Here is a 15,924-nt window from a genome sequence, read left to right as displayed (position 1 = left end):
AAGTTGATGGAATTGAAAGTGAACAATATTGGATGAAAGTTTATTTTTTATTTTTATAAATGGGCTTACTCTTAGCCACAAACTAGCCAAAGGCAAAGACGTGGCCTACGATGGAGTGAGCTCGCTCAGGAGATGCCTGTTCTCTTCATTTGAAGGTTGCCGGGCTATATGAGCTCGGAAATATAAGATACTAACTTTTGAACGCAGCTTCGCTTGCGCTAAATTCGAAAATTGCCGAATGCTCCGTACAAACCCCCCCCCCCCCCCCCCACTTCTTAGGGAAGAGAAGGAGACAAAAAGTAGCCTATATCACTCTCCATCCCTTCAAATATCTTCACTTAACAAATCACGTCAATTAGTCGCTTCGTTTTTCCGTGAAAGACGGACAAACAAACAGACACACACACTTTCCCATTTATAATATTAGTATAGATGTGATTGGACTAAATACTAGGCTATGGGATAAAAAACCAGACACTTACTTAATTATATTGCTAATCTGTGTAATTTTCAACCCCTTAAGTTAAACTTAAGCAGTTTCATACGCTCTGCCTATTCCTATTATAAATACAGGCGTGAGTTTATGTATGTAAAATGTTAATCATTTCAACTACAACTAAGTAACATTCAAACCAAATATCTCGCTTGAAATGATTTCCGCTCGGATCGCTGAAATTGTTGTCTAACTGTAAAATCATGTAAATTAGGGTACGAATGCTGAATAAAATGCTTAGAGAGGAAATTAGATATGTAAGTGGTTTCGTCACGGCGCGTTCATCCGGGTCTCAAGGCAAAGAGGAAAAGGGCCGACAGCTTCCTCATACAATAGTTTTGGTTTCTTCCCAGGGTGCGTATCCGAATGGCACAAACGCTCACGAAACGAATCGCTCGTAAATATTATCTATCTCTATCGCTCTTGCATATTGGCGCGACAGAGCCAGACTACCTTTCGCGGCGTTTCGTTTTCGCTTTGCGTCGGAGAAATGCCATTCGGCTACGGCACCTGGGTTCGTAACCAAAATGCACAAACGCTTAATATACTTAGTATCGTTTTCGTAGCTAATATGTATCTTTATTGCTCATCCGTATTTGACACGACCGAGTCAGAGCGTCTAGCGTCAATGACTGTCATTTCGGCTGGACCGCCTGTCGTGCTAGCTGAAATGACAATCGTTGTTGCTATGTGGCTCATAAAGCTCGTTCATTCATACATACCGCTCTCTAGATATAGCTACGAAACAGATTGCGTAGAATTTAGTGCATTTGACTATGTACCCAGTATTCAAGAATCTCAAGACTCTGAACGACCGATCTGGCGCAGTCGGTAGTGACCCTGCCTGCTGCGCCGCGGTCCCGGGTTCGAATCCCGGTAAGGGCATTTATTTGTGTGATGAGTACAGATATTTGTTCCTGAGGCATGGATGTTTTCTATGTATATAAGTATTTACATATTATATATATCGTTTTCTGAGTACCCACAACACAAGCCTTCTTGAGCTTACCGTGGGCCTCAGTCAATCTGTGTAAGAATGTCCTATAATATTTATTTATTTATTTTATTTTTAACGCTCAAGAAGTTCTTGGTACAGCGACATCTCGTGTGACATATTAAAAACTGTTTTATAGAAACCGTTACAAACAAGACCTTAATCGTTTTCTCCGAAACCCGGCGTATAAGTAATTATGCCGTGACAAAAGGGCCCCTTGCTTTCTGAGCAGATTAATGATAGCATGAGCCTGCTAAGCCATGGTGTGAATAGAAAGGGGTTTTAATCGTATCTCTACTTATTCATAAACTTCTTGGGCCTAAGATGGTTAATGTATGTGGATATTACAGCGACGAAAACTACGTATGCGTCTGAATAGGTATCTATTCAAATGAAAGGAGCTTTACAGTTTCCTTTTCAAGTTATTAATGTAGATACTAAGAGTACATATATATATACTGGAATGTTCAGTATGGTGACGCAATGCTGTGTACCAAGATATATATATATATATATGTTTTTAGGGCTTATAGTACATAACGAATATAACGATACAAGTGCCAAAAAGAGAAAGTTTGAAACGAGTGGTGGTCGTGTTTAAAAATTCTTGGTACACAGCATTGCGTCATATATATATACCTATATATATATATATATATATATATATATACCTGATGGCTACATTATTTAAGCAAATAAAGCATAATAATAAGAATATATTCAGTAAATATCCCTATCCGGAACAAACAGACAATCCAATCCATCAGGCGGACCGTATGCTTGTTTGCCACCGACGTACTATTAAAAAAAATCCGAAGAACCGAGTTTTAAAACGCGGTATCTCAACACGCATGCTTTTAGGGTTCCGAACCTAAAGGGGTAAAAGTGGACCCTTTACTATGAATCAATTGTCCGTGTATCCGTCCGTACATCTGCCTTTCCATCTCACACCAGGCTATATCTTACGAAACTTGTCAGTGATGTATTTTTGTTGCTACTATGACATGAAATACCGTGTTGAAATTACCACTTAAGCCTTAAATAATCAATTTGTGTGTTAAAAGTGGGTCTCCCATTCAAGGGACTAATCTTCCTGTATTTATTATACTGGTACGGAACCACAGTATAATGAAGAGTACTATCGTACAGTATGACCACTCCCGCTCCCCGCTGAAAGTGCCGCCCACCCCCTCACAGTTACCGCCTGTCAAAAACGCGAACAGTCGACCTGTCATATTTCACTCATACAGGCATTATAGTACGCGTTCACCTACACGAGCTTAGACTGTTTGCTAGGAACGCGCCTCTTTGATATATTTGATCGCCAGTGTCCGAGGTGCGACGGAACCCTTCGTGCGCGAGTCCGACTCGCACTTGGCCAGTTTATCCCGTTTGCTCTTCACTTAATTGTTTGGCAATGTATGTGGCTCGCGGTTGGATCCAATTTAAAATGTTCACACCTACTGTTTTATTTTAATGAACGTGTAACCCTTGGCAAAACAATGGATTTAAATTGAATACAGATATCATCATTGGCCACGACATCTTAGCAGATGATTGTTGTAGTGATTTTATTGTGTGGTGCCGGTACATCGTCTTTGGTGGCTTAGTAGTCCGATGGCACATCTGTCACTGGTGAAAAGTGAGTCAAGAGGAGGAACTCTGGAGCGTAGCCTTTTCTGCTAGGTTGTAAAGCCAGTACCCCGTACACAGATACGAGTACAGATAACATGAATTTTAATGGATAACCATACAAAGTACATTAATTTAAGTAAATGAAAATATTTACTGAACTAATAAAACACTTTCTAATGTTACGCCGCGTCGTGGCTTGCGTTGACGACGGTCGCACGACCGTCGCCGCGCGCCGTCGCGCGTCGTCGCGTCGCATCGCCTATCATCCACACACTGGCTTGGCTACACGCTGACGGCCCAGCCACGACATTGGTCTAAGCGCGACAGCGGTGAGCGGCAGTCATACATTGGAGCGAGACACAGCGATGGGACTTTTCATTCGCACGTATGGCTGCCGCTCACCGCTGTCGCGCTTAGTCCAATGTCGTGGCTGGGCTGTGAGGGTACACCAGCTGCAGTCGCGCCACTACGTGCACTTCACTTCATTTGTAGTGCGCGTGCCGCGCACGCTGCAGGACACCATCGCGAGCGCAGACTTCTGGCCGAAGGGTGTGGTATTTCTGCGGTTCCGGGGCAACCTTCCGAATCCTATTACGCCGAGTCAGACGACGCAACGGAGCCACGCTGCTACGTCGTCGCCCAAATCTATGTTTAATATCTATCTATTTTTAACCCCCGACGCAGAAACGATGGGGTGTTATAAGTTTGATGTGTCTGTCTGTCTGTCTGTGTGTGTGTCTGTCTGTGGCATCGTAGCTCGCTGAGTTAGTCGGGAGTGTTCTTCTGATTTTTCGATTACATTAATAATTAAAAATAAAATAAATGTATATAATTACGACGTCGGCCTAAGTATAACATTACACACTTCCATAGAGATCGAAGATTTGATTTCGTCGCGCCGCCGAGCCGCGACGTGAAAAGATGGATACTTATTACCCTAAAAGTGCATAAAAAATTGGCTGTTGTATCCTACAATACATGTAAGTAGGTATACGGCTTTTTTTTAAAACCTTTGGCGAAACACCATTAATCTACCCTTTTCCGCGGCATTGGAATCAAAGTGCCTCGTAATAATTGTCATTTGCTAAAAGCACCCTAAACCTGACGCTCTTAAACTGGGGTGGAGTCTCAGCGTACACATCTGAAAAACATGGGAAACATCCATACATACTAATATTATAAATGGGAAAGGGTGTGTGTTTTTCTGTCCTTCACGGCAAAACGGAGCGATGAATTGACGTGATTTTTTAAGTGGTGATAGCTGAAGGGATGGAGAGTGACAAAGGCTACTTTTTGATTCTTTCTAACCTCCCACTTCCCTTAAATAGGGGGTGGAAAATTGGATGGAGCATTCCGCAATTTTCTAATTCAACGCGAGCGAAGCCGCGGGCAAAAGCTAATACTCCCATGTGTCTGAAGACGGGTCTCTAAATGATCCGAAACATGTCGCAACAGTCGCGATAAAATTACGTGAGTACAACCATTAAACTAACCTAACCACAAAATTAAAATTTTGAAAAAACCCCCGACCGCGACATCATGAAACACGCGATTTTCATGAAACATGGCTAAGAACACTCCCGACTAACTCAGCAAACAGACAAAAAAAAATCTAAATCGGTTCATCCGTTCGGGAGCTACGATGCCACAGACAGACACACACACAGACAGACAGACACGTAAAACTTATAACACCCCGTCGTTTTTGCGTCGGGGGTTAAAAACGTACTATTATTTCCACAAAATGGCGCCCCACCCTGTTTCACATTCGCTGCAATATATCGGCGTGTCCGTCACTGGCCTTTGTCGCCATTTCTTTCACCTTCCATTCTTCGTGTTACCTTTTTTACCGTTTCTGATACAATTTAAAGGTGTTGGGTCAAAAATAATGGGCTTAATAAAATGTTTAATAACCATGTTTAATAAGCAACATATTTTTCCTTCACCGGATACCGACTGGAAAACATCATATTATGATGTTTTCCAGTCGGTATTCGGTGAAGGAAAACATCGCGAGGAAACTAGAATAATCTCAATAGTTTTCCATCGGGGTTGGAAGGCCAGATGGTAGTCGCTTTCTTAAAAAGTAGTGACTCCCAAAAATTCCGGGATAGCGATAATTATATTAATAATTTAATCAAAATTGCATGTTTTAAATAGGTAAGGTGGGGAAAGATTGAAGGGCTTTTCTTGAGGGGTAAGATGGGGGGCCATTGTAACTGATGCATTTTTTCCATTATTACCTACACTATGATATTGTGTTCTACATATATCCACTGAACACGCCTACCATATATAACCGGACACTATTTAATAATGCAAACATTGTAAAATATTGAAAAAATGGACCAGTTACATTTGCGTGTACCTTACACTAAAAGAGTAGGCAATATCTTCTCCACAATATTATGTGAGGTGTGCAATAAAGAGTATTGTGTTGTATTGTATTGAATAGAATAGAATAGAATAGAAAAAACTTTATTCAGGACGCTTAAACTGTAGTAATCTTGATTAAAACACTTGATGATAGAAAACTTGTGTTTATTTTACTATTATGTAACTTGATTAATTATTTCAAATTATTTCAAATTATTTATTTATAAGGTACAGACAGACATTTACAAAGTTTTGTGCTTAACCTAAGAATATGTACATTTAACAAAAACAAATGCAGGTACCTCAGGTAGGAAATTTACAGATCAGGTTACTCTGGTTCCTACACTAGGCTCAGCCTGTCTCGTAGGTAGCCAGACTCCAATGAGTTAATGTCAAAATTTTCGAATTTACAGAACTTAGCAGCGAGGCATCCTACAATTAATTAAAGTTAATATTAATACATTTAGGTGTTTAGTGCGACATATAATATAAATTACAAAAACATGTCACAAAAATTTAGTTAAAACGTCACTGAAAAGATTTCCACTCAGCTTGGTGTCAAGGTACCTTTTGGATACTTTGACGCTTCCGTGGCAATCCTTCCGTTTCATTACATACAAACTAATACTACTCGTATTGTAATATTATGTATATTGAGAGTCTTGAGTTTATGTTAGTACCTAAGTCTGTGTCCCTGTATTACCATCTTCATAATAAATTTATAGGTATCAGGTGGTGTAATCTTCACAGCCAATATGAATTGAGATAAAAGGCCTTTTTGTGAGCGTTATTGGCAGCTCGTAAGAATAGGAGACACGGAATTGGTTTAATTGAATAAAGTTCGTGAGAGTAAGTACGATCGCAGGTGGTGTTCAGTAAAAAAAGTAAAACTTCCTAAAATAACCTCAAAAACATTTTGTCAATTGACCATGACGTTTTTGCGTTTAGTTATGTCCATCTTATTACTGTTTGGTACCGACTACAAAAATAATTGATTTGTTTATAATTTGGATGTTTAGATTATTGCAATCCGATAAGAAATCTGAATTCAAAGGTTTATTATTTTTTGCTTTTTAGTTTCTCCGTTTCTATATGAATTGAAAAACAAACATAAACTCATTTTGCTCTCGATTGTAAGAGTAATTGTTTATTTATGCCTTATAGTTTGATTTATCTTACTCTTATTTATGATGAACGTATTAAAGAATATCAATTGACTCATACTAGTCACTGGTTCCCGCCATCTTGGATTGATATAAAAACAGCGGGAAGGTGGTGACGGTTGGAAAGTTCGAATACAGATGAGTTCTAGTGAAGAAGTCTTGAAATACTTATTGTAAATTGGTTGTTATTATATTTGTAATAAACGAATAAAGTAAAAGTGTTACAAGTAATAGTTTTCATCATCAAACTGGTAATATCCCCAACACGATCGAAATATAAAACACACTCATTCCAACCAACCATTCCACCATTCAAAACCATTCTGGGCATTCTGTTCTGTCACTGACTGAGTGAATAAGTGAATGAATGGAATGAGTGAGTCGCGTTGAGCGAATGTTACGCGCTGAGTGAGCGGCATTTCACGCAAAGTAACAATGACTGAGTCTTATGCGCTGTCAGTTAGAAATCGCATTAAAAGTTTTACTTCAAAAAAAATTTTTAAGATTTTCAGCGCCCTCTTTTCTGCCATGGGTGTCGTAGAAGTGGACTATGGGATATGGATTCCATTTATTATTTTTTTTTTTTTTATAAAAATGGCCTCAGTCCCATTTGGTGGGACTATTTTGCCAGTGTCAGGGTAAGTGCGACGTTGTTCGGTAGTTGGCACTTGTAAATTGATAGCTAGATTTTACAAGGGCACGTGGACTATCGGCCGTCGATGACAAAAAAGGGGCTAAACGCGTTTCGAGATTAATTCTTCATCAGCTTCTCACTATAACATTAGTTTACTGCATAATAAGCTATCGATATTACACTTTAAACAACATTAATGAGCAAAAGAAGGAGAAATTATTCGCGACACGTGCCACTAAGATGGCAGCCGAACCGGAAGTCATGGATTCCATTGTGGTGTCACTGTAATGTCAAACTTTCATTACCAAACATGGCATTAAAACTTGAGCAGTTTCATGTGTTTATCCTACCATCATACCTTTAAGGCTCGAAATTAATTTTATTTTTATTATACATTTGTGTTAATGTATTACTAACAAAATATGGACTTTTGTTCGAAATAAATGCAATTTATTATTATTATTATACATATAGAAAGACAACGAGCAGAAAATTAAAAGCGAATCATTTCATAAAATGGCATTACGGGCATAAAATGGGCAAGAATAAAAGTCATATGACCTGAAAGGTATTGCTAATGAATCTGGAAGAAAAAAATGAGACATTAAAACTGAAAACAGGTGGCAATCAAACTGACAATCAAAGTAATGTTGAAAAAATTATCACGCAAACCTATCGATTGGGGTATGAAAATGAAGAGTTTTAAAAGGCGATTTCAGAAATATATCAATTTTATAAGTTTAATGTATCGTCAAGTCAGACAAGATTTTTCAAAATGTAAACAAATCGTGTACATAAAAAAATTACCCAAACCTATCGAGTAGGGTATCAACAGAAAGGTATTTAAACGGCGGCGGCGGCGGCGGAGATCTTAGATATATATATGACTTATAATTAAGTGGAGATAGTTGCAAGTATGGAGATTGACATAGGCTACTTTATGTCTCTTTCTAACCCCCCACTTCCCTAAAATGGGGGGTGGAAGTTTGTATGGAGCATTCCGCAATTTCCGAATTTAACGCGCGCGAAGCCGCGGGCAAAAGCTAGTCTGTAATAAAGCCTTCTTTCAACCCATTAATTGCTAGTAGCGCTGAAACTCGTGCTACCTCTTTAGGGAATAAGTAGGTAATACTTCGCTCGCTACTGCGCTCTGTTGTGCGCTTACATTGCTCAATACGCTTCTGACATCCGCACCTGAATGCGACTTGTTTGCGTGGAGATGGGCGAATGTGTGTTATGAATGTTTTAGGTTTTGTGAGTCGATAGATGACAGGTTGTCTAGTATTTTTGTTTAATTTTTGTTTTGTTATAAAATTTGTATTTTGTGTACAGCGAAAATGTATATATTCCATTTCTCGGTGTATTGGCTTGTCTGTAATGCCGTGTAAATATATTGTTATTAATAAATAAATAAATAAATACTGGACTATAATTGTGCAGTCTAAATCTAACGAGAGCTCCAAGTCATTATCCTCAGGAAGTAATTGGATGAGCAAGTACGAGTGTCTTGCAATGTTTGATTTTCATCAACTGAAACACGAGCTGAGGTGTTGAATACTTGAGATAGCAGGAGCTGTACAAATATTCTGGTTTATATGTAATTGGTTTATGTGTAGTTAACTGTGGAATGAATTGTCGCCTGCGGTATTTCCGGACCGATACCACCTTCAAATCTTCAAGAAAAGAGCGTACACCCATCTTAAAGGCCGGCAACGCACCTCCAACACCTCTGGTGTTTCGGGTGTCCATGGGCGACGGTGATCGCTTACCATCAGGCGACCTGTCTGCTCGTTTGCCTCCTATCCCATAAAAATAAAAAAAGTACTAGCTTTTGCCCGAGGCTTCGCTCGTGTCTGTCTGTTTGTCTGTCTGTCTGTCTGTCTGTCTGTCTGTCTGTCTGTCTGTCTGCCTGTCTGTCTGTCCGTCTGTCCGTCTGTGTGTCCATATGTGACATCGTAGCTCCCGAAGGGATGAACCAATTTAGATTTAATTTTTTGTTTGAAAGCTGAGTTAGACGGGAGTGTTCTTAGCCATGTTTCATGAAAATCGGTCCACTATGTCGCGGTCAGGGATTTTTTTAAATTTTAATTTCGTGGTTAGTTTATTAATATTAGTTACATACATACATACATACAATCACGCCTGTGTCCCATGAAGGGGTAGGCAGAGCACATGAAACTACTCAGGTTTCAATGCCACTCTTGGCAAATAAGGGGTTGAAAGAAAACGAAACTGTGACATTGCAGTGACAGGTTGCCAGCCTCTCGCCTACGCCACAATTTAACCCATATCCCACAGTCGCCTTCTACGACACCCACGGGAAGAAAGGGAGTGGTGAAATTCTTAACCCGTCACCACACGGGCATAATATTAGTTATCGTCAATATTTGTCTCAGGTGCCTATTCAAGTCAATCTTAGCTGCATGTCGAATACCAACAGCTTTCCTGTAACCATAGCGATATAAGTATGGAAAGAGTTGTAACTCCATACATCAATAAATGCAAGTTATTTGTAGTGACATCTAGCGTCAAACAGCGTAAACTATCAGTACCACTACTCGACATTAGATGTCTACAGTGTCGCGTCTGCCAAAAATTTAATATTAAAACAGTTTACAACTTATATTACAAGCAGAAGGAATTGAAAACAGAGTACTGATTAATACTATTTAATTAACGACCGGTCTGGCTCAGTCGGTAGTGACCCTGCCTGCTGAGCCGCGGTCCTGGGTTCGAATCCCGGTAAGGGCATTTTTTTGTGTGATGAGCACAGATATTTTTTCCTGAGTCATGGATGTTTTCTATTGTTTTATATATAAGTATGTATTTAACTATTTAAGTATGTATATCGTCGCTTAGCACCCATAGTACAAGCTTTGCTTAGTTTGGGGCTAAGTTGATCTGTGTAAGGTGTCCCCCAATATTTATTTATTTATTCATATAATTCTAATATTAGCTAAAAAAAATTGTGTATTAGACATTTTGTTCGTCGCAACATCTATTGACAAGTAGCAGTACTGATAATTTACGCTAGTTGACGCGTGATTGACGCGTGGTTGTCGCTAGGTGTCACTACAAATAACTTGCATTTACTGATGTATGGAGTTAAGTACAAATCTTTCCTTTCTTATTCTTCTATGCCTGTAACTAAACCCTGCAGTTTACATATTGCATCGTTCTTGCAAGATGACACCTGCACTGCAACTATGCTCGGAGCTATTTGATTGAAATATCCAGGTCTAGCACTCGAGCTGAGTCTAGCCTAGACTACAAAGCAAACTTTGCGGGGACTTTAAATTTCATTTTAAAATTGTTTTCAAAAGGATAACGGCTGATGTCATAGTTAAACAAAATAAAGTAGGTAACTAGTGTGACGGAAAACATTGTGAAGAACGGATTAATCCCAATAAGTCCTAGTTACCTATATATATTTATACACAATCAACCTTAAAGCAGAATGGATTTACACGAGTTTGAAGTTAAGCGACACATATAGAGTTGATAGGTCGCAGTCGCTTTCGTAAAACTAGTACCTACGCTAAATCTTAAAATTATTAGGACCTTAGGCTACGATAAGCCGAAACAAATTCCGGGATAACACAAGGAGGATAATGTTTGATCACAGGCACAAAACTAAATAGGCCTCGAAAATTTCGCCTTTTCTGACCATACCAATACCATTCTTACCATCACCATTTGAGCCATGCCATTCTTATCACCATCATCCTCCTTGCGTTATCCCAGCATTTGCCATAGCTCATGGGAGCCTGGGGTTTTACGAAAGCGACTGCAATCTGACCTTCCAAGCCGAAGGGTTTCTAGGCCTTATTGGGATTACTCCGGTTTCCTCACGATGTTTCCCTACACCGAAAAGAGAATGGCAAATCTAAACCTGCGACCTCCGGATTTAAAGTCGCACAATTTTACCGCTATAGGCCACCAGCGCTTTATATCATCACTATAATCGTCAAATAGGTCATGTTGGCGATCAACATCAGTCTTTAGGAATATCAAAGTATTCGAGGAAAGACGCCTCAATACTTTAGATGCCAACGCCAGCAACGCAAAGACAGACCGAAGCCCTCCTACGTATATACATACAATACCTCTGGCCAACTCTATTGTAGCACTTGCCAAAGAGTCTTTAAGACGAAGTTCGGCCTGGCCAGCCATATTAGAGCCCATTATAGGCGTAATCCATAGTTGCTGAGGTCGCCATCTCCGAAATCGGTGAGGAGGACTATATATATAATCGTCATAAATAACCTCTTCTAACAACAGTAATAAGATTAAGAAGTATCAATATATTAATATGTAAGGGTGCGCTATTTCCGCATATAGCTAGCAAGCCCAATGCAAAAGCGGCAGCCGCGACCGTATAGCTGGCAGGAGAATGTCGTGCCCATACCATTATTATAGGACTATGACAATACATGCGGTAGAAACTGTGTCGTAGGCGGCTCAACTCGTGATATGAAAGACTTATTGTGACACGGCTGTATGTAGCAAATATGCTGCAATAAATGTCACAAAGGGAAGAAAATGTGACAGTGGCATTAGGTACACCAGTGGTTATAAAAATCTTAGACTAAAATGGTTGTTTTGAACAGAATTTGAAACGATCTTAAATATTATACTGTTTTAAATTAAGGTAATAATAAGCTAAATCTGAAATAATAAAATAACTTAAAATTAAATTAAAAACTAATCTAAATTATAATACATCTAAATAGCCCCGCGACATTGTGCTAAAGATGCTGGCAGCATTCCTCGCTGAATAGCAATGATTATGCGTTGCGAGAGAAAGCTGCCAGCTCTCTGGTCACCGGTAGTTCCTATGAGCTTTGCGCTGAGCTCTTTAAAAATTACATGAGCGCATGGACCCCATCAAAAATCAGAAAATCAAAAATCAAAATAATTTATTCAGCAAATAGGCCACAGGGGCACTTTTACACGTCACATGTACATATTTAGAAAATATCTAAAATTGAGTTGAAATTACAATTGATACTATTATTATACTAATTCTAAGTTCTAACTAAAGTTAACTCTATACAATTAATTAGAGATGTAGAAGGTCTCTAAATGTCGAATTACAACCAAGAACTACACTAAATATAAAAAGTACAGATACAAAAAAAAAGTCTAAAATTACTTTAGAGGTGCAAATGACTCTAAATGTCACAACTAAAGATAAAATGTATATCTACTTAATCTAATTCTCCTTAGAGATGTATATGGTATGGCCCTAGGTTCTCGACACCAACTGCCATAAAGATGGTATTGCATGGGGTCCGAGACCCCGATATTTTGCCACCTTTTTGCTTTCAGCCGCCTCCGCAGCTGCCCCAGCCCTGTTTGAGGTTCTTGGTAGATGGGAAGGTGCCAGTGTATTGACGCATGACTGTGACGTCCCAGACTAGCACCCATCCCATCTTCCAAGGAACTAGGGTCATACCGTCCGGTCTCTTGAAGATTAGTTACTCACGATGGTTAGTACCTTCCTCTCGTAGGTCTTAGAAATTGTCTGTGGGATATAGGTTTCATTGTGGTGTGGGCGATGGGTTGGCAACCTGTCATCGCAAAATCACAAGCAGTTTCATATGCTCTGCCTTCCCCGTTTGGGAATACAGGCATGTATGTAATTCAATTTATACAGTACTATTTTCGTTTTTATAAATATCAGAATCGTAAACTTCATGCATGGTTTCCGTCTGCTCAAAGTTCATACGTACTAGGTAGGTTAATGTAAAGCTGTATCACTACATAGCATATAACCTAATCACAAAATTAAAACTGAAAAAAACCCCGACATAATGGACCGACCGGTTTTCCATGAAACATGGCTGGGAACACTCCCGACTAATTCAGCTTTCAAACAAAAAAAAACTAAATGTCAATCGGTTCATCTGTTCGGGACCTACGAGTGGCATCGTAGCTCCAGAACAGACAGAAACACACACAGACAGACAAACAGATAGACACGTAAAACTTATAACGCCCGACGTTTTTGCGTCAGGGGTTAAAAAACAATGTCACAGTTTCGTTTTCTTTCAACCCCTTATTTGCCAAGAGTGGCACTGAAGCTTTAGTAGTTTCATGTGTTCTGCCACCCCTTTATGGGTTACAGGCGTGATTGTATGTATGATTGTTTTTATTTTTTTTTGGGTGTTGTATGTTATGTTAGTAGAAGTCGACTGTGGGATATGGGTTAAATTGTGGCGTAGGCGAGAGGCTGGCAACCTGTCACTGCAATGTCACAATTTTCGTTTTCTTTCAACCCCTTTTTGCCAAGAGTGGCACTGAAACTTGAGTAGTTCATGTGCTCTGCCTACCCCTTTATGGGATACAGGCGTGATTGTATGTGTTGTATTGTATGTGTGTGTATGTGTATGTTAAAAAACAAAGTCTCTTCCTGATGTCTGTATAAAGACATACGTATACCTTTAAAACTGCGCAATGGGTTTTGATAAGAGAAGATGGTTCATATAATAATACCTGTGCGAAGCCGAGACGGGTAGCTAGTTAGATATGATTTAAGTCATAACTCGGGTAAATATGCGGATCACCGCAATGGCCGCGTTATTATGTAGTCAAACTGCGGACAATTCGCGGTGTACCATTCAATTACGGTTGAAATTTGATGGCGGCAGTGCCTACATATTAGTATAGTCAAAGAGGATCGCGTATGATCGCGTCAAAGAAAAACGTGTAATCACAGTGCATAGACTGCCATCTCTCGACACAAGCTTCAAAATTTTGAACCTCAGTTTTGTCAATTTGGCCCATATTGTTAGTTTAATATGTGTTAAAATGTAAAAATTTTATATTAGCGCCATCTAGCCGAGCGTTCCCCAAAGGTGCAACGTCATCTAGGCCACCGTACCTTTTTCTCTAGGGCTTTGAGGTACGTTTTTTTCTTAGAATTTATCTGTCTATACGGAGTTAAATATGTATTTGGTATAGTACAGTCGCTTCTGCTACATGAGGGTGGAAATTTACTGTCCGCGAGTGTATGGAAATCTCTATGGAAAGTGACCCATTTTCACTGTCCGTGACTGTATAAGAGATTTATAGAAATGCCTGAGCTAGGATAGTTCCTGTGTTCCAGGTGTAGTGAGGTCACAGTCATAGCAGCGTCATACACTCACACATCTTAAACAGATAACCTTTAGAGAACATTAGATTAACAATAAGATAATAAAGTATCAAGTATCAAGTACCAATTAACCTTTGAAATATGAGAACATAGTATCATGGAATAGATACCATGATAACTCCCACATAAATAGATAATTAGATAATATCCTACTATATAAACACGATGTATCTTCAGTCAAATATACAGAGTTAACCACAGTCTTGTCTTATTACTTACCACCGGTACCACCTACATTATATGGCGATCCTGCCAGTCGGGCTGCACCAGGCAGCCCCAGCTTAGACTCCACCAACGCTCCATCATCACAGGCCCCGTCGCAGCAACATGGCTCCGCACCACAACATCAAGGCCCGCATCGAACCAGCACCACGCCGCCAAGTCACACCAGCCACGCTAAGCGTCGCCGCCCCAGCAGCACTAACATTCAATTGGACAGAACAATGCGAAGACGCGTTCAAAAACTTAAAAATAACCATCACAACCACTACCACCACAAAGATGGACAACAAGAAGATCGAGCGGCAATATATAGAAGTGGCCATGCGTAAGCCGAGCGCCGTCGGACCCAGCCCAGCGCAACATCGTCCACCAGATACTCCGCACCGCAGCGCCACGGCCCCTTCGCAACACCGCGGTCCCTCCGTAACGCCACAGGTTCGCACCGCAGCACCACGACGCACTTGGCGGCACCGCGTGCCACACCCGCCCCAGCGCAGCACACAAACAGCGGATCAGGGTAAAATATAATCCATTACATATTCACACTGATCGTTATTATGATTCCATAATATATTTTAATTTTTTCTTATATATATATATAAAAATAAATATATTCAAGTTCTTGTAGGTATTTAAAAAAAAAAAATGTTTATAGAGAGTTATAAAAAACACCAGATTTTTTTTTTAAAAGACTATTTGAGTCTATCAGACTCCAGAAATCGATTAGTTCATAAATAACTATACTTCAAAATAACAAAAGAAAAGACAAACAGACTCAATAAACAAATTATAATAAAAATTTCTAAAATCGCGGAAAATTCATACGAAACTATCAAGTTTCACATGATTAATAACTACCTATAAAAGGTGAAACAACTCTGTCAGGACATCTTATAATAAATTAATCAGGACTCATGTTCCATGAAAAAAAAAAAATTATATAGATATAAAGTATCTATACAACATACAACTTGTTGAATTCAAATATCCCATTACTGTACAGGATCAAAAGCTTATATGGGACCCAAAAGAAATTCGAAAATCGAGAAATGGTCCCATGCCATTGGTATAAAAATAAAAACTTTTTTTTTCCATATAATTCTGTTTTGTTGCAGTACTATATGTACTATAATAAAAATTAAAGTAATCGAATACAAAATAAAAGTCTTGCTATTGAGATTGACTGATTTTTATCGAATAGAATTAATCTTTTTCTTTCCAATTTATTGTACGGTTCCGGTCGTAAAT

The 15,924-nt window shown here is 39.3% G+C and overlaps 1 protein-coding gene across 1 annotated transcript; it reads left to right on the top strand.

Annotated features, from left to right (window-relative positions):
- Window positions 1-14,781: 14,781 nt before the first annotated feature.
- Window positions 14,782-15,204, top strand: LOC125234233. The gene has a single exon (XM_048140441.1). It carries the CDS (start codon window positions 14,782-14,784, stop codon window positions 15,202-15,204), a length of 423 nt encoding a protein of 140 aa, XP_047996398.1.
- Window positions 15,205-15,924: the final 720 nt, after the last annotated feature.

This window comes from Leguminivora glycinivorella, chromosome 15 (genome assembly GCF_023078275.1).
Source record: "Leguminivora glycinivorella isolate SPB_JAAS2020 chromosome 15, LegGlyc_1.1, whole genome shotgun sequence".
Classification (NCBI taxonomy): domain Eukaryota; kingdom Metazoa; phylum Arthropoda; class Insecta; order Lepidoptera; family Tortricidae; genus Leguminivora; species Leguminivora glycinivorella.
The sequence above is the reverse complement of the archived record's forward strand: the minus strand, read 5'-3'. Positions and strand labels throughout refer to the sequence as shown.